The following is a 24,342-nucleotide window of genomic DNA, read 5'->3' as shown; positions in this document are numbered from 1 at the left end:
AACTTTAACTTCCTTAAATGCGAGATCTAGCTACTTCAATGTTGATAGTTGACAGTTTCTTTTCGATGATTTCGCATAACCTTAAATAACAAAACCGTATCGGAAGCTTATATAGATGATTCAATAACAAACAAGATTGAAATAATTGGTCAAATGCAGGAATATGGAATTCAGAAGCAATTTTCTTTACAATCTCCATCTCTTTGATGAGACTGATTGGCGTATTTAGTAAATAATTATGAATAAAAACAAACACAATGCAAACAAGGATTTAATAGATAATAATACAGGCTAATTGTGAATAGTATTCAAATACAAATATATAAATATTTATTTCGCACACACATTTCAAGTTCAATATCAATTCAATGAGAACGTTAAGTGATTATAAATAACAAAAACAATAAATCGAAGCGAAAACAAACAATTCTTTTCCTGATTGCTATTAAAAATAGAAAGGAGCAATTTTAAGGACTTAATAATATTTGTTTCCGTTATATTTTCGATCGCAGTTAGTACCAACTTTCAAATTCCTCACACAAGCTGTTTGTATTCTAAAATTAATTTCAGCAGGGTTCAAAGTATCTGTAGCAACTTTCTGGAATCTGGAGGATATTATTTGTAGATATTCGACGTCTGGAAACCGGGCTATTACCTAAAAGGAAAACTATCATTGAGGAAAATAGTATTTATTAATTTAAAATATGTTTTCCGCTACGACACTTTCGAAATTTACAAAGAAAAAGCTAAAATGTAAGTTAAATGTGACTCTAGTCACTTCAATATTGACAGTTGACAGTTGACAGTTTCACTTCGATGATTTTGCATAACCTTAAATAACCAACAAATAAGTTAAAAAAATTCTTTCCTATACTATAAATGAGGATCTTTTATAACTGTACAGATCCGTTTGACAATAAATTTCCCTTTTTTCAGCTTCTGTAATCCGTGGAAAGCATCTTCGAACGTTTGTTTATGCACACCAACTCAAATGTGTTCCAACAAGAGTTTTTGATAGTCAGAAAATGATTAGTTTCGACTTTTAAACCTGTTTGTAAACTATCGGGATTATTTGTGGAATATACTCAGATAAACAGTCTCCGAAGACGATAACTTGGTTATCGAAACGCACGTCGACAGTGCAATTACGGGTGTTGGTGTGATTGTAGTCTAAACTTTATCTGTCTAAAGTTTATTCACTAAGTATCTCGTTATTTTAGATAAATTTATTTACTCACTTTGGCGCCACTAATGAACTGTAAAGTTTCCTCATTGCGAGCTACTACATCTGAATAATTCCCTGGTAAGCCGTATTCGCCTCTCGTATTGAAACAACCAACTGATATGTTCGACATTAAACCAAAATATAAAACTCCATCTTTATCTATAGCTTCGGCTGCGCTTTGCGTATGGCGTGTACCTTTGTAGGTCTGAAATTCATAAAAAGAAAGGACTGGAGTCGGTGCGCAATTCTTCGACATTTAATGGTAGCACCAATGGGTGTACCGTCGTGTGAACAAGCCTTTAGTAAATTATCATTAATAAAGAATCGATTGCGTGCGACTACTGGTGTTACACACAAAAATTACCGTTTGACAACATCATTGACGTTTTTGACAGAATTAAGGTTAGAAAGAAAAAGTTTTAATTTTAATTTGATGGAAAATCTTTACGTAAACATAATTTGTGATGGTACGAAGTTTAAGAATTGTTTTATCTTATGTTTATGTTTATTTTTTGACCGTTTACGAAGCTTTTAAACATGTAATATTTTATTTTTAAACATGTTATGACGTGACCTAGAGATGGCGGTAGTTTCCACTGTATTAGAAAGTACATAACCTATACACAGCATATGTTTGAAGTTTGTACACGCCACGTTGTTTAGTATTCGTTTGGCAGCCATTAATAGTGAACGTTTTCGATGAATTTGTAAACATGAATATCGAAAGTGGTCTAGATTCTATTCTGGGTAAGGCTGCTACTTTATTATCAAAAGTAAAATAATGAATATCAGACCTTAAACGAGGCCGTACGACCTGCAAGGACCAGCATCTCAGTGGTCGACCAAATGAGGTGACGACTCCAGAAATATCGAAAAAAATCCACTAACAAACATAGTAGGCTTTCAAACTCTGCATAACATCGAATATTAACTGAAAATGTGGACATTAGAAGAAAGCAGTGCGCAAGACGGGTGGAATTGAACAAAAAGAGCATCGTGAAGATGTTTCCATCGAGTGTTTAGCAATGTTTCACAGAAATAAAGCCAGTTCTTCACACAATCAACATCATGACAATGCACCGGCTAAGATATCCAGTATTGCAACGTCGAAATTGATGAATTAGGTTAGGTTAGGTTTAAACCGCTACCTCATACACCCTATTCGCCAGATTTACCCTCCTCGGATTATTTTTTGTTCCCAGATTTGAAGAAATGGCTCGTTGACCAAAGATTTTCCAGCTATGACTATGTTATGTTAGATTTTTACAACATTTTTACAAAAATGCTCGAGTAAATCATTTGGAGATCGAGAACTTTCTAAGCAAATTGTGTTATTGTATAGTGAAAATTTGAATTTATTTTGTTAATAATGGGTGTGCCTCAACGTTTAACAAGACTTGCGACGAATGAAGAAGCCGCTGGAGTCATCGCGCTCATACAAGATGGCCGCAATCAAAGATACGTCGCCGGGGTAATTGGAGTTCGTTATTTGAGGTTAACCACCGTTCGAAGATCTGTTTGTTGCTCGTAATGTCCGAATAAGCCTACAAACAGTTCGAAATAGGCTAAAAGAAGCAGATAGTAGCCAGAGTACCAGCTAGAGGTCCACGTCTGGTTAATTTTTGTCAAACCGAAGCTTTGGCGGTGGCTCTATCATGGTTTGGGAAGGAATTTCTTTCGAGGGTCGCGCGGAGTTAGTACCAGTGAATGATGGAAGACTAAATGCTGACAGGTACATAACCAATAACCTAGAACACCACGTAGTGCTCTACATGCCTCATATTGGTCGTCCACTCGCTGCTAGAAAGGTTCGACAGTACTAATAAGATGTCGAAGTACCCACCCTGAATTGGCCTGCACGTAGCCCGGACCTTAACCCAATAGAGCATGTCTGGGATCATCTAGGATGGCAAATTCAGCAACATCCGGTACCAATAAGAACACTAGATGATCTTCAAAACGTTCCTTTTAACTTCTGGGAAAACATGCCGCAAGGATACGTCCAGAACCTGTTTAGAAGCTTTCCAAGACGAATGGAAGCTGTAATTAGAGCGAAGGGCAACAACACACGTTATTGAAAATTCATTGGCTGGTTTTAGTGATTGTTTTGTACAATTTTTTTGATGTTTTCTATGTTTTGGGACTTGGCCTTGGGACCAATATCTGTTTCGAGCCACCAAGAGTCTCTGGTTCGACATTCCACTAGGATAGAACCAGCGTACTTCAATTAGTTAGTAGTAGTTATCATTGTAAAAGCGTTTCAGACAAAATAATCAAATAACTTACGTAAAAAATGTGGGAATATGAAGTTTGACTGTCAGTAAAAAGCTGCTGGTTCTGTAGATCGGAAGTTCTGACCCAAGTTTCGATTTCACTCGACAAGGCGTGATAGAATAAACGTTTTCCGTATACGGGAACACTTGGAGCTAAAGCTAAACCTAATATTCCGTCCTGAAGTTGAAAAGATTGACCTGAAAGGTCATTATAATTGACAGAATACGAAAGTTACATTTTATTATCACCTGCAATAGAGAACGTTTCGAAATCTGGATCCGGTTTCATTGTTTCGTCTTTGACAATCCAAGAAATTCTTTTTTTGTGATCGTATACGACTATTGAATAACCAGTACAATCGGCCATATAAACAAAAGTGTTTTCGCATCTATTTTTACGATTCACAATGTCAACAATTGGAGTTACAAATGTCGAGTTTTCGGTCCACTGATCCTGCGGTAATTCATATGTACTTATCAATTTATTCTGAAATATAAGGATAATAACGACTGTGATTATGCTTTCGTACAAAATCCTACCGTTTTCAAATCGAAAGCCATTATTTGTGGTGGGCAAGCCACTTTTTCTCCAATCTGTGCTCCATCCATTACCCATAATCGTTCACACGAATCTACCTAAATATATGATATAGATATTAGACACACAAAGTCCACACGTTGGCTTTCGATTGTGTTAATCAAAATTTTTTGATTAACAAATTGCAAGGGACACCTCTTGCATGGTTTAAGCCATACCTCACCAACAGAAGTCAGCTTGTAAAGCTTGATACTACAATGTCTTCTTGCAAGCCATATGGAATGCCCCAAGGCTCAGTACTAGGCCCTATTTTGTTTCTTCTGCTTCGCCTATCAGTGGTAAAACTGCAGACGATCTGACGGCACTACATAGGACCGTATCTAATGACCTAATCACCTTTAAATCATGGTGCGATTCCAAACTTCTCTGTCTCAACGTTTCTAAAATTAAAGTTACATATTTGGACCTCATCTAAGATATTAACTTCTTCCTGCTTTGCACCGAGATCAGTTTCAAATAGGGCCTAGTACTGAGCCTTGGGGCACTCCACATTCTATTGGCTTGCAAGAAGACTTCGTATCTAGAATATTAGAGAAAGGAGAAAGAGGATAGGAATTATGGGTCTTCACCAATTCGTCCTATGGGAGAAAATATCGGTAAAGTATTCCCCATAAATTCGATAGTACGACAAGGATAATCGTCGTTTCAAATTGACGATTTGAATAATGAATATATTACCATGATCCTGTAAACTGATACAATCCTCTGTTTGTTGCAAGATGTGGGATTTTTGAACCATTCCCAAGAAGGATACGGTTTAATGATGGGATATCCGCTACTATTTTTAAATACGGTTCCTAAAGTAGCAGGTACGCCGTCTTGAAATCTGGGAATTGTGATAAACGTCGTTTTTTGGTTGGTTTCTAAAAAAAAAAAAATATATCCTGGATAAATATCGTCAAATATAACACATTAAATTGGACACGGCGTTTTCTATAATTTGATAAATCGTTAAGCACGATTTGGTTAACTAATTTATGAACCGGATCTGATGAAAAGGCAATTAAGGAAGAAAACTGTATTTGGTAAATTTTCTCCAAGAACTAAACTTTAGTTTAGTACAATAATTATTTTTAAACGTCATGTCTGAAACGTTACAAACAAAGCAACAGTATACGAGGTCTGGTAATTAAATAACGAGACTGCACGCCTAGAGGGCACCCTAGACGAGTAGTACGTTCACTATTCTCCGACTGAGTGCTATAAATTGTTGCAAGAGGCCTACGGAAACAATTCTCTATCTGGCGCGCGTGTTTTTGAGTGGTGTGAGCGCTTTAGTGAAAGTACTGAAGATGATCAGCGCCCAGGTCGCCCTGTGACTGTTTGAACTCCGGAAACAATCACCAAAATCAACTAAATTGTGCGTACAGATCGTCGAATGGATCTTCTCAGTTTCCTTGAAAGGTTAGAAAAAGATTTGCTTCGAAAGAGACTGAATTTGAGTCGATGGAAACGGTAAAACAAGACATGGCAGAGCTCCTAAAGACCCTCACCGAAGAAGACTTCCAGCACTGCTTGGATCAATGGAAAAAACGTATGGAAAAGGTGTGTGGCGACGAGAGGGGAATATATTGAAAGGATTAATTCGAAACTAGTAAACGCCGATAAAGAAAATTTTACACGAGGAATCACACACGACAAAAGTTTGTGCGAAGCTGGTGCCAAAAAACCTGACTCCTGATCAAAAGCTCTTGCTTCAACGGATCTTCTCAGTTTCCTTGAAAGGTTAGAAAAATATTTGCTTCGAAAGGGACTGAATTTGAGTCGATGGAAACGGTAAAACAAGACATGGCAGAGCTCCTAAAGACCCTCACCGAAGAAGACTTCCAGCCCTGCTTGGATCAATGGAAAAAACGTATGGAAAAGGTGTGTGGCGACGAGAGGGGAATATATTGAAAGGATTAATTCGAAACTAGTAAACGCCGATAAAGAAAATTTTACACGAGGAATCACACACGACAAAAGTTTGTGCGAAGCTGGTGCCAAAAAACCTGACTCCTGATCAAAAGCTCTTGCTTCAACGGATCTTCTCAGTTTCCTTGAAAGGTTAGAAAAATATTTGCTTCGAAAGGGACTGAATTTGAGTCGATGGAAACGGTAAAACAAGACATGGCAGAGCTCCTAAAGACCCTCACCGAAGAAGACTTCCAGCACTGCTTGGATCAATGGAAAAAACGTATGAAAAGGTGTGTGGCGACGAGAGGGGAATATATTGAAGGGATTAATTCGAAACCAGTAAACGCCGTTAAAGAAAATTTTACACGAGGAATCATCACACCAGACATAAGTTTGTGCGAAGCTGGTGCCAAAAAACCCGACTCCTGACCAAAAGCTCTTGCTTCAACGGATCTTCTCAGTTTCCTTGAAAGGTTAGAAAAATATTTGCTTCGAAAGGGACTGAATTTGAGTCGATGGAAACGGTAAAACAAGACATGGCAGAGCTCCTAAAGACCCTCACCGAAGAAGACTTCCAGCCCTGCTTGGATCAATGGAAAAAACGTATGGAAAAGGTGTGTGGCGACGAGAGGGGAATATATTGAAAGGATTAATTCGAAACTAGTAAACGCCGATAAAGAAAATTTTACACGAGGAATCACACACGACAAAAGTTTGTGCGAAGCTGGTGCCAAAAAACCTGACTCCTGATCAAAAGCTCTTGCTTCAACGGATCTTCTCAGTTTCCTTGAAAGGTTAGAAAAATATTTGCTTCGAAAGGGACTGAATTTGAGTCGATGGAAACGGTAAAACAAGACATGGCAGAGCTCCTAAAGACCCTCACCGAAGAAGACTTCCAGCCCTGCTTGGATCAATGGAAAAAACGTATGGAAAAGGTGTGTGGCGACGAGAGGGGAATATATTGAAAGGATTAATTCGAAACCAGTAAACGCCGTTAAAGAAAATTTTACACGAGGAATCATCACACCAGACATAAGTTTGTGCGAAGCTGGTGCCAAAAAACCCGACTCCTGACCAAAAGCTCTTGCTTCAACGGATCTTCTCAGTTTCCTTGAAAGGTTAGAAAAATATTTGCTTCGAAAGGGACTGAATTTGAGTCGATGGAAACGGTAAAACAAGACATGGCAGAGCTCCTAAAGACCCTCACCGAAGAAGACTTCCAGCCCTGCTTGGATCAATGGAAAAAACGTATGGAAAAGGTGTGTGGCGACGAGAGGGGAATATATTGAAAGGATTAATTCGAAACCAGTAAACGCCGTTAAAGAAAATTTTACACGAGGAATCATCACACCAGACATAAGTTTGTGCGAAGCTGGTGCCAAAAAACCCGACTCCTGACCAAAAGCTCTTGCTTCAACGGGTCTGCTCAGTTTCCTTGAAAGTTTAGAAAAAGATCTGCTTTGAAAAGGACTGAATTTGAGTCGATGGAAACGGTAAAACAAGACATGGCAGAGCTCCTAAAGACCCTCACCGAAGAAGACTTCCAGCACTTGGAAAAAACGTATGGAAATGTGTGTGGCGACGAGAGGGGAATGTATTGAAGGGATTAATTCTAAACCAGTTGGGTTATTTAATAGCCAGACCTCGTATTTTGATCCTCCAGTGGTTCCTGAAATATTTTAACAGTGGGTTTTTGATTATATGTTTATAAATTAAAATTTTATCAACATATTTTCTATAATTTGATAATTTTTTACCATCGTTTGTTGACTTAGATCTGAAGGAAGCTGCTGAAGAAATTTACAGTGTTGCACTGAAGTTCAATTTAGCGCAATATTTTTTTGTAGCTAGAAGTCTGAAATATTACAAACAAAAAAATTGTTTTGAACTATACTGTGTGATCCTTTTGAGGACTTCATATCCATGAACTGAGCTAATAGATATTCTGTACATACTTGGATTGAAATACGCGTCAGTGTCGATTGGAGCAAGTTTTCCTGGTATAAATTCACCAGATTTGATTGCAGCTTCTCTATCTCGTCTTGAGGAATAATCAAATTCCAAATAGGAAAATTCGTATTGAATAGAGAATTTTTTTTTCATTCCCTTCTGCGAAAACGTCGGCTTCGGCAAGATATATAAAACAAGCGCCAGGCAAAATAATCTGCCAACTGTAATAAATAAAAGTGTATATAAAGATATTAATTGTTTAAAGAAAAATTCATGAAAATTGAAACACTTACTTGTAGTTACCATTTTAAACGAAAATTACGAACTAATTTTGAAATATATTATGTAGCAGCTTGTTTATATATACGTAAATTGCTCAATTTCAATGGAATTGATAACCGTACATATTTTTGAATAATGGGAACGGTTTTTTTGAAATAATTTGTATTCATATGGAAATTCTTTTCGAGCGAATGCATTTCAAGATATGGTATGTTCGAAAAACCAATTAAAAAAAACTACTAAGTGTATTTTCACGCAGTTTTCGCCATCAGACTGATTCATCAGAAAAATTTCGTTATATAACGACGTCAACGACAAGATTTTGATTTAATTAGTGAAAATCTAAACTATTCCCCATTGGCGACAAACCACGCAAGCAAAAATCATTGGAAGATGTTTCTAACCTTATCATCATCATCAAGTATTGATTGGAAGTGTGTACACATCTGGTAACACAAGTTTCTTCATTGTCAATGGAAGAAATCGCTGTTTCTTTATGGTTTTCTGATCGGACGAAGATGTACAAGACCCAGCAATCCCCATACACTCCCCTACAACTACCAACATAACCTCTTCATTGCTGGAAAATTGCACCAACAGTCCAAGAAGGCTAAATCTGAGGAAGAGGTGGCAATTCAGACTTTCATTAATCAATTTTGTAATAACTGATGTGTGAACTGGTGCATTGTCTCGATTAAACAACACTTCTTCTTAGCTAAATGCGTTTTTTCTCGCTCAAACGTTGCAATAAGTTCGCCTAATACTCCCCGTCCAACGTACCTGGAGTCTTCACCTCATTTGGTCGACCTCTGCGATGCTAGCCAGAAGGCATCCTCGTCACGTATCCCAGCCACCTCAGAATGAACGACGTCACCGAATCTGACTCGCCATACATCTGTCTCAGCTCAATATTCCTCCGGATCCTCCTCGCAAACAGGACAGGACTAATGTCTTGTGAATTAGGAGCTTACTGAAAGCCCTCTTAACTTGAACGCTCTCTGGTCTGTCCAGAAGCATCTGCTTAACATGGAAGCGATTTTCTCTTACTTGGGACGTGGTTTGGGAGGTCGGGGTTCTCTTTGAGGTTTTCTGCCCATCGATTTTGAATCCTGTTGCTTCAGTTGCTCGCTCCAACTCCTTGGTCCTTGCTGCCCCCTCCAGTGAGAAATTGAACAGTGTTGTCACTAGTGGGTCTCCCTGACGCGATCCTGTGTTCCCAGGAAAAACTGTGCCTAGAGACCTCGATACCTTCGCCAGAGGCGTTCCTCTAACACCAAAGATTTGAAGAATCGTATCCAAATAGACTGTATTTTGGCTTGAGGTGGTTATTTCCAGCTTTTATTATGAATCATATTGAATTTTATACTTTTACTTTATACTTTACGAAAATTACAGAATTTGAAGTTTCTAGCTGTCTACCACATAAATATTGAAATATATTATGTACAAACAGGCGTGGGTTTTTAATTAAAAATAATCTTTTGTATTCTATGAATGTTTTATTTAGAATAACAATCAAAATACAAATAAAAATTTAACTTCAATTTATAAATAAATAATATTATCGTTACCGAAATGTAAACAATTGTTAGATTTTGAAAATAAACACAAAAAAATGATGGAGATCGACGCGTATTTTGTCCTGCTGATTTTGAGATATAATCAGTAGCGGCTCGTGAATTCAAGAGATGGTACCGAAAATTTAAAACGTCTTACAGAGAAGTGTTTGATGTTGTTTAAGTGGTTTTAAACTGGTTTGCTCTAAAGACCAAGGAAACGTGCTGGAATGAGTCTGTCACATCGAGCGGAACGGTGATGGCCCCTTGTTTTGGGATTCCTGTCATCCGATTGTAAAAACTAAGCTTGCAGTATATTTTTATGACTCGGTGTAACAGGCGTGTGCTGTTCAACAATATTCAAGCACTTGATTCAAAAAGACAAGTTTATAAATAAGTTATGCAAAATGCTGACTACAATTTTTGTAATGACTTTAACGGAAAAGCTGCAGAAATAATGTAAAGGTGCCTTTACGAATTGTGGGCAAGTACAATATGTTTCAGGACACAACAATCTAAAGTATCGTCCTGCTTATAAACGCATTATTAGATTCCTTTTTCAAACATTCGAATATATTAAAAATAACTTGCTGTCTGGCAGGAATATTACAAAGAATTAGTGTACATACGCCTTCCGATAGCTTCGGCTTCGGTTTACGATTCGATGTGTTCATTGGTAAACAGTGGAGATGATAAGTCCACGTGGACTGACGGTTTGTTATGAAATATTGATTGTACCTCACAAAACTGACTTCTGGAATTGATATATGAATGAATCGACGCCGGCTCCGACGGGTACATAACCACAATCGTAAACTGCCATCCCTTTTTACTAATAACAATAATTATATTGATTTGAGCTTCTTTTTAGTAATCAAGACTTATAGAGATTGACATCTTGTAGGTTTTTTTTTGGCTAGATTTCTCTCGATTCTTGATAAAATTGAAAAGCTTTTTATTTAACGTTCGAAACCATTGTGGAATTGTGGGTTAGGTTAGGTTAGGTTAGGTCGCGTTAAGATAGGTTAGGTCCAAGTTAGTCTCTGGGGGTTCCCGCGAACCTGAACAACAGGAATGTACTTGAATTTCCATAGGTAGATCTGGATTTTTTGTCCAGTTGGTAATATTTGTCAACCAAAACTAGTAATAAGTATTTTGAAAGTGGTTATTAACGTAGTCCTTTGAAATTTGTGCGATTTTAGTCAATAATAAGATATAAGGGTGTGAAATAAAAACCGAAATTATTCAAAGAAAAGTATTTTATTAATATTTAATTGTTTAAAAAAAAATAATGATGAAATTAAATAAATAAATAATAATTACAACAAAGTTATATCAATCTACCATTCATTGCTAACAGATGGAAACACAACTGCTTAAATATTTGTAAAATAATACGTCAATTAACAATAAATAACGGTACTAATGACTTATCATTGTTTCTGTGTTTGGTTGTACTTAAAAAATGCCAAAAAATGACGGTCTCTGATAACAATATGCCAAATAATCATTTTGTTCCTATTATAACTAGAAATACATACTTTGGGTGAGATATAGTTCCCATAACCCACCGTATAGAACCACCCCTATTACAAATATATAAATCTGTGCTCATTCAACAACTTTACTAACACCCCAATGAATTAATCGTCATTATATTATTCCAATATAGTCTAATTTTTAAAAAATAACTCTTAACTGGCGCAGTCAACAGGATAGTGAAAGAATCCTGTTGATTCTCTTTGTTTTTAATGGTTGTACACTACAAAACAATAAATAACCGTACTAATGACTTAGCATTGTTTCTACGTTTGATTGTACTTAGAAAATGCCAAAAAAATGACGGTTTCTGATAACAATATGCCAAATAATCATTTTGTTCCTATTACAACTAGAAATACATACTTTGGGTGAGATATAGTTCCCATAACCCGCAGTATAGAACCACCCCTATTACAAATATATAAATCTGTACTCATTCAACAACTTTACTAACACCCCAATGAATTAATCGTCATTATATTATTCCAATATAGTCTAATTTTTAAAAAATAACTCTTAACTGGCGCAGTCAACAGGATAGTGAAAGAATCCTGTTGATTCTCTTTGTTTTTAATGGTTGTACACTACAAATAATTGATAAACAAAATAATAGTGGTTAGAATAAAAAATTAAGAGAAGAAATAATCATAAATTATGATAAACCTTTCTAAAACCGAAAATAGTTAATATAAATGTTTATACGAACATTTAATTACGACAATAACCAAATTTAATTCAAAATATTTAAATGATGAACTAGGTCAGGGAAAGCAACAACTGCCCACAATCACTTCCTGTTCCAAGAAATTCCATGTAAACTGAGAAAGAGTTGAAGAAATCAACTTTAGCACCTTACGCAAGTGGATGTATAAAATTTCATGTTTTGCGCCCGCGCTGACGCTACATATTGTCTTGTTGTAATTGAGAAGACCTTTTCCAGAAAGAAAGATCCCTTAGGACCCACCATTAGTGGTAGATCAAGAGACTAGAGAATGATTTATCTTATTTAATCCAGAAGAAAATAATCCAATAACGACTTGACAAATTTTGGTTCAAAATAAAATGAAAACCATTTGAGATATTTCAAAAACTTTATTATCGGGTTGTAGTACATTCAAAACATTTATGAATGGAACTCGAGTTCGCTTAAATGGCCACAGCGGGCACGTTTGCAGCGGTTGATTCGTTGGACCCAATTTTCCATGCCTCGGCATACATTTCCGTTGAAACGGCTGCCATTTCACGTTCAATGGTGGCTTGACGTAGCCCCAAAGAAAAAAATCTAGAGGCGTCAAATCGCACGAACGAGGCGGCCAAACGACTGCTCTATTTCTTGAGATAACACATACAATCAAACCTGTTCTTCAATAAATTGATTGGAACGCACCAAACAGTTATCTTTTGTGGATGAAGTGGTTTTTCATTAAACAAACCTACTGAGCCAGAAATGAGCTTCGTCACTGAAGATGATCTATTCCAGAGCCCAATCGGAGAACGTACGTCGCTTCGAATGGTCCATCGGCTTCAATTCTTGAGTGAACCTGATCTTGTATGGGTTTAAAGTAAGATCCGTACGCGAAATTCGCCATAAAGTGGTTTTGGCGATGCCCAACTCTTGAGAACGCCGTGGAATTGACTGATTTGAATCATTTGCTACATCGGCAGCGATATTTTCGACACTTCGACCAATCCGTAGTCTCTCCGGCACGGTAATATCAAACAACGAATATGTAGACTCAAACTTTTCCATTAAACTTTGTTACTAGGTCGAGAATTACGAACGAAAATCAGAGTTAACGCTCTTACTGCGTACTGGCCACCGACTCGGAATTTCTGTAGTAAATTTTTTAAATTTGCAGACGTTGTTTGTTTGTGTACATCACCACGATGAAAAGGTTATGTCTACTGAATAAACTGACAGTGACAGTTAGATGTCAAGTAAAAAGGTGCGTTCACAAATTAAATTCAAAATTGTCAAGTTTCTGTAGTGAATTTTTTAAATTTGCAGACGTTGTTTGTTTGTGTACATCACCAAGATGAAAAGGTTATGTCTACTGAATAAACTGACAGTGACAGTTAGATGTCAAGTAAAAAGGTGCGTTCACAAATTAAATTCAAAATTGTCAAGTTTCTGTAGTGAATTTTTTAAATTTGCAGACGTTGTTTGTTTGTGTACATCACCACGATGAAAAGGTTATGTCTACTGAATAAACTGACAGTGACAGTTAGATGTCAAATAAAAAGGTGCGTTCACAAACTAAATTCAAAATTGTCAAGTTTCTGTAGTGAATTTTTTAAATTTGCAGACGTTGTTTGTTTGTGTACATCACCATGATGAAAAGGTTATGTCTACTGAATAAACTGACAGTGACAGTTAGATGTCAAGTAAAAAGGTGCGTTCACAAACTAAATTCAAAATTGTCAAGCTTCTGTAGTGAATTTTTTAAATTTGCAGACGTTGTTTGTTTGTGTACATCACCACGATGAAAAGGTTATGTCTACTGAATAAACTCACAGTGACAGTTAGATGTCAAGTAAAAAGGTGCGTTCACAAACTAAATTCAAAATTGTCAAGTTTCTGTAGTGAATATTTTAAATTTGCAGACGTTGTTTGTTTGTGTACATCACCACGATGAAAAGGTTATGTCTACTGAATAAACTGACAGTGACAGTTAGATGCCAAGTAAAAAGGTGCGTTCACAAAATTTCACGTGTTTTGCGACTATTTTTTTCAAATAAACTCGATTACTTTAATAATCTAATTTTTGTAATAACAAATTGTTGAATTTGAAAAGTATATTTATTAATCATTCGAAGGAAAAACAACTGGTCCTCCATTATTGTAACTATTGGAAGTAGGAGTACTATAACTAGGTTCATGAGTCACCGGTGGTCCAGGTCGTTGCGACGGTTTGCATCTAGTACCTAACCTCAAATTCTTAACACTCGCTATTTGTATCCTATAATTTATTTCTCGGGGACTAATAGTATCTGTAGCGACTTTTTGAAATCTGGAAGATAGCAGTTGTACGTATTGCTCTCCAGATAAATCGGTTATAACCTAAAAAGGAAACAAAAATAGTGATTAAACCACCGTATAAAACCTCCCGACTTGGAGAAGAAAAGAGAAGAAGAAACTAGAGATAATTCACACGAAAAACATTGCAAATAAAACTTTCACGTTCATAGTAATTCTTCTCGATACAAATTAGATCAAAATTGAGGCATTTGGTATTGATATTTAGTAGCGTGTATCTTGGGTGCGCAAGCAGCAACACCAAGTGATCAAATTGGACCCGAGCTGACAAAAAAAAACGAATTTTCTCTAGTAGAACCTCAAAATGTTCAACTAGACCATTTTTTCTGTTCCTGATCATTTTTCTAACATCATTCGCTAGATTTCTGGAGAGCCTTGACGTTCGATGAATGTAGGATCATCAGATATGTTGTTAAGCATCTTCAATCGATGTCGTTTTGGCAGAATACTCAGGTATGAGTCCAGCATTGACGCGCTTCGAGCCCAAAACATTGACCACCATTTGTTGGGTCGATCTACAAGAGTCATACAATTTATCGATACTATTTTTATGATACGATTTGTCTTTAGCCTCAAAATAAGCTCCAATTTAGGCGATTATCTCTTCATCGACGATCTAGGGGTATAATAACAAAAAAAAGTTTAGGAGGGTAGAATCTGGAGAATATAGTAGACGCGGAAGCAATTTGGATTCCGGCGATCGACGAGATGGCAATTTTGGAATTATTCAGAGAGACAAGTATCAGGTTTGTAGGTCATTTAGACGTCTAGAAATTGAGGTTATGTCCATACTGATCTAAACGGTGTTGCTGCGGATGAATCAGCACTTGTAGTGACTGTATTGTTAGTTGTTTCAAATTCGTATTTAACAATAGATTGAAATAGTTTTTCTTACCTTCATACCACTGATAAACTGTAGAGTATTTTCGTTGTGGGCTATAACATCCGAATAATCTCCAGGTATACCGTACTCACCATCTGTATCAAAACAACCAACTGATATATTCGACATTAAACCAAAATATAAAACTCCATCTTTATCTATAGCTTCGGCTGCGCTTTGCGTATGTCGTGTACCTTTATAAGTCTGGAATATAATAAAAAAAAACCATCGATGTTTTTAACTTTCACTTCACTTCACTAATTTATTTATTATTTTGCATTGTCTTTCAAAATGTCTACTATAGAAACAATTGGACATTGACTAATACAAAGCTTGATCATAACGTCGTTCTGTTTGCTATTGGACAAGCTTATGATGTAGCACAAACAGAAAAACTATTGAAATATTGAAGAATCACCTATAATGAAGCACCGAGAGCGAGATGGTAAAACGAGGAGGTGGGAAGAACGATGTACGAGTAAAATGAGAAGAAAAAGTGAAATATGTGGATGCCGAGGGCTGTATAGTCTTGTAACGTGATTTTAAATCAAAAAATGATCTAAAAACTTTGTTACTTACGTAAAAAATACGGGAATACGAATTTCGTCCACTGGTAAAAAGCTGCTCATTTTGTAGATCGGATGTTTTGACCCAATGCTCGGTTTCACTCGACATGGCGTGATAGAATAAACGTTTTCCGTATACGGGAACACTTGGAGCTAAAGCTAAACCTAATATTCCATCCTGAAGTTGAAAAGATTGACCTGTAACAAAGAATATCATCTATGGAGTGAAGGAAAAAAACGTCGGCGCGTTCGACAGTGTGATTGTGAGTGTTGGTGTAGTTGTAGTTTGTTCAGTATGAATATGACCAACGATTCCAGAAATTCTAGCTTGGAGGCGATGAAAGATGAATAATTCATAAGTGGGAAGCCTGTAAATTCGTTCTGCTGCTAGTTTTTGTCACTAAATCTGTACAACTACAGTGTACCATTAACTTTATCATTACCTGCTATGGAGTACGTTTGAAAGTTTGGATTCCAGATCATTGTTTCGTCTTTGACAATCCAAGAATTTCTTTTTTTGTGATCGTATACGACTATTGAATAACCAGTACAATCGGCCATATAAACAAAAGTGTTTTCGCATCTATTTTTACGATTCACAATGTCAACAACTGGAGTTACAAATGTCGAGTTTTCGGTCCATTGATTTGCAGGTAGTTCAAATTTACTTATTAACGTGTTCTGGAATAAAAATAACAGTATAAAAACGAGTTTCAAACATTGTTTTACATTTAGACGACGAACAAAAGTTTTTTGGAGGAATTTGCTCTTTGCAATTCCCTGTTTCGACAGTTTTTTCGTTTTAAGAGTGTAGAGGTTGCATCAAGTTTTATTATCGACGCAAAAAATTCGTCCATTTTTCTCAAACAACGTTAATAAGGCATGGGAAATGTTCATTCGATTGCGCTTTTGGTACAAAACAAGCAAACGTTGCACTCAGAGCACAGAAGGCTCAAGCATGCAAAGAAAAAGCAAAGTGAAAGAAAGAATCCAATAAAAATAAATCATAATCATAGAAACTTTAAGGTTTTGAGTTAGAGTACTTTTTGAAGAAGTCTAGAACACTTCCACTGAAATAATCATAGTCTAGATATAACTTTCCTAAATTCAACACTAATTTATAGTTTTTCTTTTTGTTTTAGTAAAGTTGAGTAACACTAAAGCATTTTCGACAATTTATCTTATGTGAAAAGATGTATTAAGTTCAATATAAGCCAGGAAAGTAGTTGTTTTCTCTTTTGAATAACGACGGAATACATTTTCGAAATTTCATTTATTTTGATACGTTTTACACATTCATTTACCACTAGATTTCTACCTGACCAGTGTGTCGGAGTTGGAAGTGAGGATGGTGCCAGTTCGCTGGGAAATGAATCAAATAGCGATGCTTTTTGACTTTGTATTCAGTTTAGGTCTCGAGCCCGAACAAGGGGTTGTTAAACCACTTTAATGAGACGTAATAACGTCGAAACTAGTCATTGGTTACAAACCTATCTTTGCAATTGCGAGATGTTGGGAATCGTTAATAATTACCGACAAAGAAATCGATTGACATCATGCTTTACAGAGGAGTAATTCAATATTCGTCGTGGTATTAGCCAGGAAAGTTTTTTGAAGAGCCACAGAATACATTTTCGAAATTTCATTTATTTTGATACGTTTTACACATTCATTTAACACTAGATTTCTACCTGACCAGTGTGTCGGAGTTGGAAGTGAGGATGGTGCCAGTTCGTTGGGAAATGAATCAAATAGCGATGCTTTTTGACTTTGTATTCAGTTTAGGTCTCGAGCCCGAACAAGGGGTTGTTAAACCACTTTAATGAGACGTAATAACGTCGAAACTAGTCATTGGTTACAAACCTATCTTTGCAATTGCGAGATGTTGGGAATCGTTAATAATTATCGACAAAGAAATCGATTGACATCATGCTTTACAGAGGAGTAATTCAATATTCGTCGTGGTATTAGCCAGGAAAGTTTTTTGAAGAACCACAGAATACATTTTCGAAATTTCATTTATTTTGATACGTTTTACACATTCATTTAACACTAGATTTCTACCTGACCAGTGTGTCGGAGTTGGAAGTGAGGATGGTGCCAGTTCGTTGGGAAATGAATCAAATAGCGATGCTTTTTGACTTTGTATTCAGTTTAGGTCTCGAGCCCGAACAAGGGGTTGTTAAACCACTTTAATGAGACGTAATAACGTCGAAACTAGTCATTGGTTACAAACCTATCTTTGCAATTGCGAGATGTTGGGAATCGTTAATAATTATCGACAAAGAAATCGATTGACATCATGCTTTACAGAGGAGTAATTCAATATTCGTCGTGGTATTAGCCAGGAAAGTTTTTTGAAGAACCACAGAATACATTTTCGAAATTTCATTTATTTTGATACGTTTTACACATTCATTTAACACTAGATTTCTACCTGACCAGTGTGTCGGAGTTGGAAGTGAGGATGGTGCCAGTTCGTTGGGAAATGAATCAAATAGCGATGCTTTTTGACTTTGTATTCAGTTTAGGTCTCGAGCCCGAACAAGGGGTTGTTAAACCACTTTAATGAGACGTAATAACGTCGAAACTAGTCATTGGTTACAAACCTATCTTTGCAATTGCGAGATGTTGGGAATCGTTAATAATTATCGACAAAGAAATCGATTGACATCATGCTTTACAGAGGAGTAATTCAATATTCGTCGAGGTATTAGCCAGGAAAGTTTTTTGAAGAACCACAGAATACATTTTCGAAATTAATTTTTGATTTTGATTGACGATTCCTACTATTTTTCATCTCAAAAATATGTAGCAGTCATCAATTAAATTATTTGTAGTTTTATTAGAATTTACTTAAATTATTTTATCATTTATAGCTAAACCATTTCTAAAAATTCTGTTTTTCGTGTATTAGATTCCGTTCCACGAATTTTTGGAATCTTTCTTATTAAATACATGTTTTTTTTCGATATTTCATGGTTCGTTAATGCAGTTTCATTTTTTTTTATCGTATTGATGACCTTTAAGTCTATTTTCTAAATACTGAGATGTCTGTCCTATATGAATAACGTCACAAATAATACAAGGAGCTTGATATATAATATTACGTCTTTTGTTTTTTGAAAAAGACTGGAAGTAGTCAAAATTCCTCTATATCTTTTGAAAATTATTAAGAAAAAACTAATTTTACAACAAAACAGACCTAGAAACATGAATATTTATAATCACTCACCGTTTTCAAATCGAAAGCCATTATTTGTGGTGGGCACGCCACTTTTTCTCCAATCTGGGCACCATCCATTACCCATAATCGATCACATGAATCAATCTGAAGTAAAAAAACGTTTATTAGTATCCATTATGTTTTACAACATGAAGGTTTGCATCGTCTTTTTGCTATTCATTCATTTCAGAATGAAAAATGGTAAATTTCATAATTTTCGCAAAATGACATTTCTCTCTATCTCTCTCTATCATTTTCTATCTCTCTCTATCTCTCTATTCAGTCTCTATCTCTCTCTATCTCTCTCCTCAGTCTCTATCTCTCTCTATTTCTCTCCACAGTCTCTATCTCTCTCTCTCTATCTCTTTCCTCGGTCTCTATCTCTCTCTATCTCTTTCCTCAGTCTCTATCTCTCTCTCTATCTCTCTCCTCAGTCTCTATCTCTTTCTATCTCTCCTCAGTCTCTATCCCTCTCTATCTCTCTCCTAAGTCTCTCTCTATCTCTCCTCAGTCTCTATCTCTCTCCTAAGTCTCTCTCTATCTCTCCTCAGTCTCTATCTCTCTCTCTTTATCTCTCTCTCTTTATCTCTCTCCTCAGTGTCTCTCTATCTCTCCTCAGTCTCTATCTCTCTCCTAAGTCTCTCTCTATCTCTCTCCTCAGTCTCTCTCTATCTCTCCTCAGTCTCTCTCTCTCTATCTCTCCTCAGTCTCTCTCTCTCTCTCTCTCTCTATCTCTCTCCTCAGTCTCTCTCTATCTCTTCTCAGTCTCTCTCTATCTCTTCTCAGTCTCTCTCTCTCTCTATCTCTCTCCTCAGTCTCTCTCTATCTCTTCTCAGTCTCTCTTTATCTCTCTCCTCAGTCTCTCTCTATCTCTCCTCAGTCTCTCTCTCTCTCTATCTCTCCTCAGTCTCTCTCTCTCTCTCTCTATCTCTCTCCTCAGTCTCTCTCTATCTCTTCTCAGTCTCTCTCTATCTCTCCTCAGTCTCTATCTCTCTCTATCTCTCTCCCTCTATCTCTCCTCAGTCTCTATCTCTCTCCTAAGTCTCTATCTCTCTATCTCTCTACTCAGTCGCTCTCTCTCTCTCCTCAGTCTCTATCTCTCTCCTCACTCTCTCTCTATCTCTCCTCAGTCTCTCTCTATCTCTCCTCAGTCTCTATCTCTCTCTCTCTATCTCTCTCCTAAGTCTCTATCTCTCTCTATCTCTCTCCCTCTATCTCTCCTCAGTCTCTATCTCTCTCTATCTCTCTCCCTCTATCTCTCCTCAGTCTCTATCTCTCTCCTAAGTCTCTATCTCTCTCTGTCTCTCTTTTAAATGATCAATTGTAATTCTAAAAATCTTACCATGATCCTGTAAACCGAAACTATCCTTAATTTGTTACAAGACTGAGGATTTTTGTACCATTCCCATGAAGGATACGGTTTAATGATGGGATATCCATTACTATTGCGAACAATGGTACCCAATGTGGCGGGTACGCCGTCTTGAAATCTAGGAATTGTGATAAACGTCGTTTTTTCTTTGGTTTCTGAAATAAATTGCCTGGTGAAACATTTATACGCGTGGGATTCAGATCGTGCCGGCTGATCAGGTGAAGGTATTCAGTTGAGTCTATAGATGAAGAACCGTGGTTCGTGGTTCAGCATTCCGACCTCATTATTTTTGTTATTAATATCGTCGAAATAGAAAAAAATAAGACGGCCAAGCAATTATTTGTTGTTTAAGTCGTACTTACTTGGATTGAAATAGGCGTCGGTGTCTATAGGTGCTAATTTACCAGGTATAAACACACCAGATTCTATATCGGCTTGTCTGTCTTGTTTCGAAGGATAATCAAATTCTAAATGTGTAAATTCGTGGATAATTGAAAATTTGTTACTTGGTCGAAAATGGGAGTTTGATGATGGAAAACATAGTCCCAGTATTAGGCACAAGAATCCTCTGCCTAGAAATAAGAAAAAATACTTCAACGTGAATGTTTTTTTTTATACCAGACTTCCAACACCATTATTCTTCACTAAGATTTTTCTAAAAATAGAAAAAAGATCGTTTTTGTAAAACAATACGCCTACACAAACGAAAAAGGAGTTAGATTCTGTGTACGCGGATTTTGCGTCATCATTTACGATCGAGAAATTTTTAGATGATGAAGACAATCAACAAAACCATCAAATAAGCTCACCAAGTCCGTTCCATGGTAATGACAACCGTTGTAGTCATGGGATTATCGTAAAGGAAGCAATTTGCCGAAAGCTCCCACATTTAGTGAAAGAGAAAGTATTTTTCCATCAGGACAACACACCTTCTAACATTCCACATGATCACCATGACTAAAATTGACGAATCGCATTCCGTATCTACCAGATCCGAACCCCGGCGACTTTTCCTTGGTTTCTAACCTTAAATTTTCACTTGGGAAGAACAATTTTTCATCAGACGAAGACGTTATCGTTATATTTTGAGAAGAAAGACTGAAACTATGATTTGGAATCGTTAAAAATGTTGGAGCATAGATTAATTGAGTGTATAAACGTAAAAACAGACTTTGGTGAAGAATAAAAATGATAATGAAAATGATATAAGATGGAGTTTGTCAAATTTACTGGTAACTGCATGTTTTTACATTTCTACCTTAAGTTTTTCCGGAAAATATCCCCACAAGGCAATGCTTGCAGATTACCGTTGGTCTTAAGAGACAATCTGGACTCCGGGAGACATTTTAAGCAGTGTAAGACACGTTTTTTAGTGCTGCTAATAAAACTTGAGATTTTTTAAAACAACAAATTCATTTCTCACTCGACTCAAGTTTTAGAATCCATTCACCTTTTGTTAATCAAGTTATATTATTATTGTACGGACAATAACATAAGTTTTCTTACATAATTGATATTATTAAACAATTTGCATGGTCAAGGTCACTACTTCGCTGTTTTTAACTTCTGCAGTCTATTATTTAAACAACAATAACGTTATGATGCAATAGTTGAAGGTGAACTTTCATTTTTTTTTTTTTTTAAATAAAAAAACTTTCCTGATATTCTTCAGATTTCCACTTCCTATCATTGTCATATCAATTCATATTTTATCAATCGAAAGCTATCAAAACTCGCGATCAGAATAATGTCAATGTTAACAGTTTTTCTCAAACTATCTTAATTATTCAGCCTGACCTAGAGATGGCGGTAGTTGCTGGAAAAATTCCACTGTATTAGAAAGTACATAACCTATACGCTGTGTATATATGCTGTATATGTTTGACGTTTGAAAACGTTGCTTTGTTTAGTATTTGTTTGGCCATGGAAAAAATTGGTCATCGTCTTGATCCAACCAATTATAATCTGAAGTAGATCCAGTGAAGACTCCAGAAGTATTGAAGAAAATCCAGGCGGTACTGGATGATCGTGGAGCTAGCAGACGGCGTCGTGATGAATCTTTGGGCCGTTTTATAACCATGGTTGAAACTTGGGTTCATCATTTCAAACCCGAAGCAAAAGAACAATCAAAACAATGGACTGAAGAGGGAGAATCTAATCTAAAGAAGACAAAGATCGTTCCATCTGCAAGCGTCGGCTTAATAATTATTAAAGTGTATGATAAGTGCCAGGAAGCTGAAAATTAGCAGCAGCTTCGAAATTTTGGCATATATTGAGTATTAAAGTGTATGATACGTGTTGGGAAGCTGAAAATTAGCAACAGCTTCGAAATTTTGGCATATATTGAGTATTAAAGTGTATGATACGTGTTGGGAAGCTGAAAATTAGCAACAGCTTCGAAATTTTGGCATATATTGAGTATTAAAGTGTATGATACGGGTTGGGAAGCTGAAAATTAGCGAAGTTTTGGCATATATTGAGTATTAAAGTGTATGATACGGGTTGGGAAGCTGAAAATTAGCAACAGCTTCGAAGTTTTGGGATATATTTAGTAGAAAAGTGTATTATAGGGGTTGGGAAGCTGAAAATGAGCAACAGCTTCGAAGTTTTGGGATATATTTAGTAGAAAAGTGTATTATAGGGGTTGGGAAGCTGAAAATTAGCAACAGCTTCGAAGTTTTGGGATATATTTAGTAGAAAAGTGTATTATAGGGGTTGGGAAGCTGAAAATTAGCAACAGCTTCGAAGTTTTGGGATATATTTAGTAGAAAAGTGTATTATAGGGGTTGGGAAGCTGAAAATTAGCAACAGCTTCGAAGTTTTGGGATATATTTAGTAGAAAAGTGTATTATAGGGGTTGGGAAGCTGAAAATTAGTAACAGCTTCGAAGTTTTGGGATATATTTAGTAGAAAAGTGTATTATAGGGGTTGGGAAGCTGAAAATGAGCAACAGCTTCGAAGTTTTGGGATATATTGAGTATTAAAGTATATGATAAGGGTTGTGAAGCTGAAAATTAGCAACAGCTTCGAAGTTTTGGGATATATTTAGTAGAAAAGTGTATTATAGGGGTTGGGAAGCTGAAAATTAGCAACAGCTTCGAAGTTTTGGGATATATTTAGTAGAAAAGTGTATTATAGGGGTTGGGAAGCTGAAAATTAGTAACAGCTTCGAAGTTTTGGGATATATTTAGTAGAAAAGTGTATTATAGGGGTTGGGAAGCTGAAAATGAGCAACAGCTTCGAAGTTTTGGGATATATTGAGTATTAAAGTATATGATAAGGGTTGTGAAGCTGAAAATGAGCAACAGCTTCGAATTTTTGGGATATATTGAGTATTAAAGTGTATGATAAGGGTTGTGAAGCTGAAAATGAGCAACAGCTTCGAAGCTTTGGCATATATTGAGTATTAAAGTGTATGTTAAGTGCCAGGAAGCTGAAAATGTGCAACAGCTTCGAAGTTTTGGCATATATTGAGTATTAAAGTGTATGTTAAGTGCCAGGAAGCTGAAAATGTGCAACAGCTTCGAAGTTTTGGCATATATTGAGTATTAAAGTGTATGATAAGTGCTTGGAAGCTGAAAATGAACAACAGCTTCGACGTTTTGGGTTATATCAAGTAGAAAAGTGTATTATAAGGGTTGGGAAGCTGAAAATGAGCAACAGCTTCGAAGTTTTGGCATATATTGAGTATTAAAGTGTATGATAAGTGCCAGGAAGCTGAAAATGAGAATCCAGCATATAATGCAATGCGGAAAAATTACGCGCAAATGAACTATCGTTGACAATATGTCAAGAAAAAAGTGTCGAATAAACAAATTTCTATTTCTATTATTATCTATTACCGCCTAATGATCTGCTATAATAAATAACTTCCGATGTTATCAAATCCAAATTGTACGCGATATTCGTATGTCCCTGCATAACGCTTGACCCAAA

General features: G+C 36.3%; 1 protein-coding gene across 1 annotated transcript; it reads right to left on the bottom strand.

Moving 5' to 3' along the window:
* Positions 1-475: 475 nt before the first annotated feature.
* On the bottom strand, positions 476-24,342 carry LOC130442945 (uncharacterized). The gene is made up of 15 exons (XM_056777354.1): positions 24,249-24,342; positions 20,769-20,978; positions 20,377-20,561; positions 19,044-19,139; positions 16,252-16,489; positions 15,822-16,006; positions 15,255-15,446; positions 14,128-14,383; positions 7,948-8,163; positions 4,775-4,959; positions 4,039-4,134; positions 3,748-3,985; positions 3,512-3,696; positions 1,239-1,430; positions 476-655 (listed from the first exon to the last, which is right to left on the bottom strand). Exons 1-15 carry the CDS (start codon positions 24,325-24,327, stop codon positions 476-478), a joined length of 2,733 nt encoding a protein of 910 aa, XP_056633332.1. The 5' UTR covers positions 24,328-24,342.

Source organism: Diorhabda sublineata, chromosome 4, assembly GCF_026230105.1.
Source record: "Diorhabda sublineata isolate icDioSubl1.1 chromosome 4, icDioSubl1.1, whole genome shotgun sequence".
Classification (NCBI taxonomy): Eukaryota; Metazoa; Arthropoda; class Insecta; order Coleoptera; family Chrysomelidae; genus Diorhabda; species Diorhabda sublineata.
This window is presented reverse-complemented; position numbering and strand designations above follow the sequence as displayed.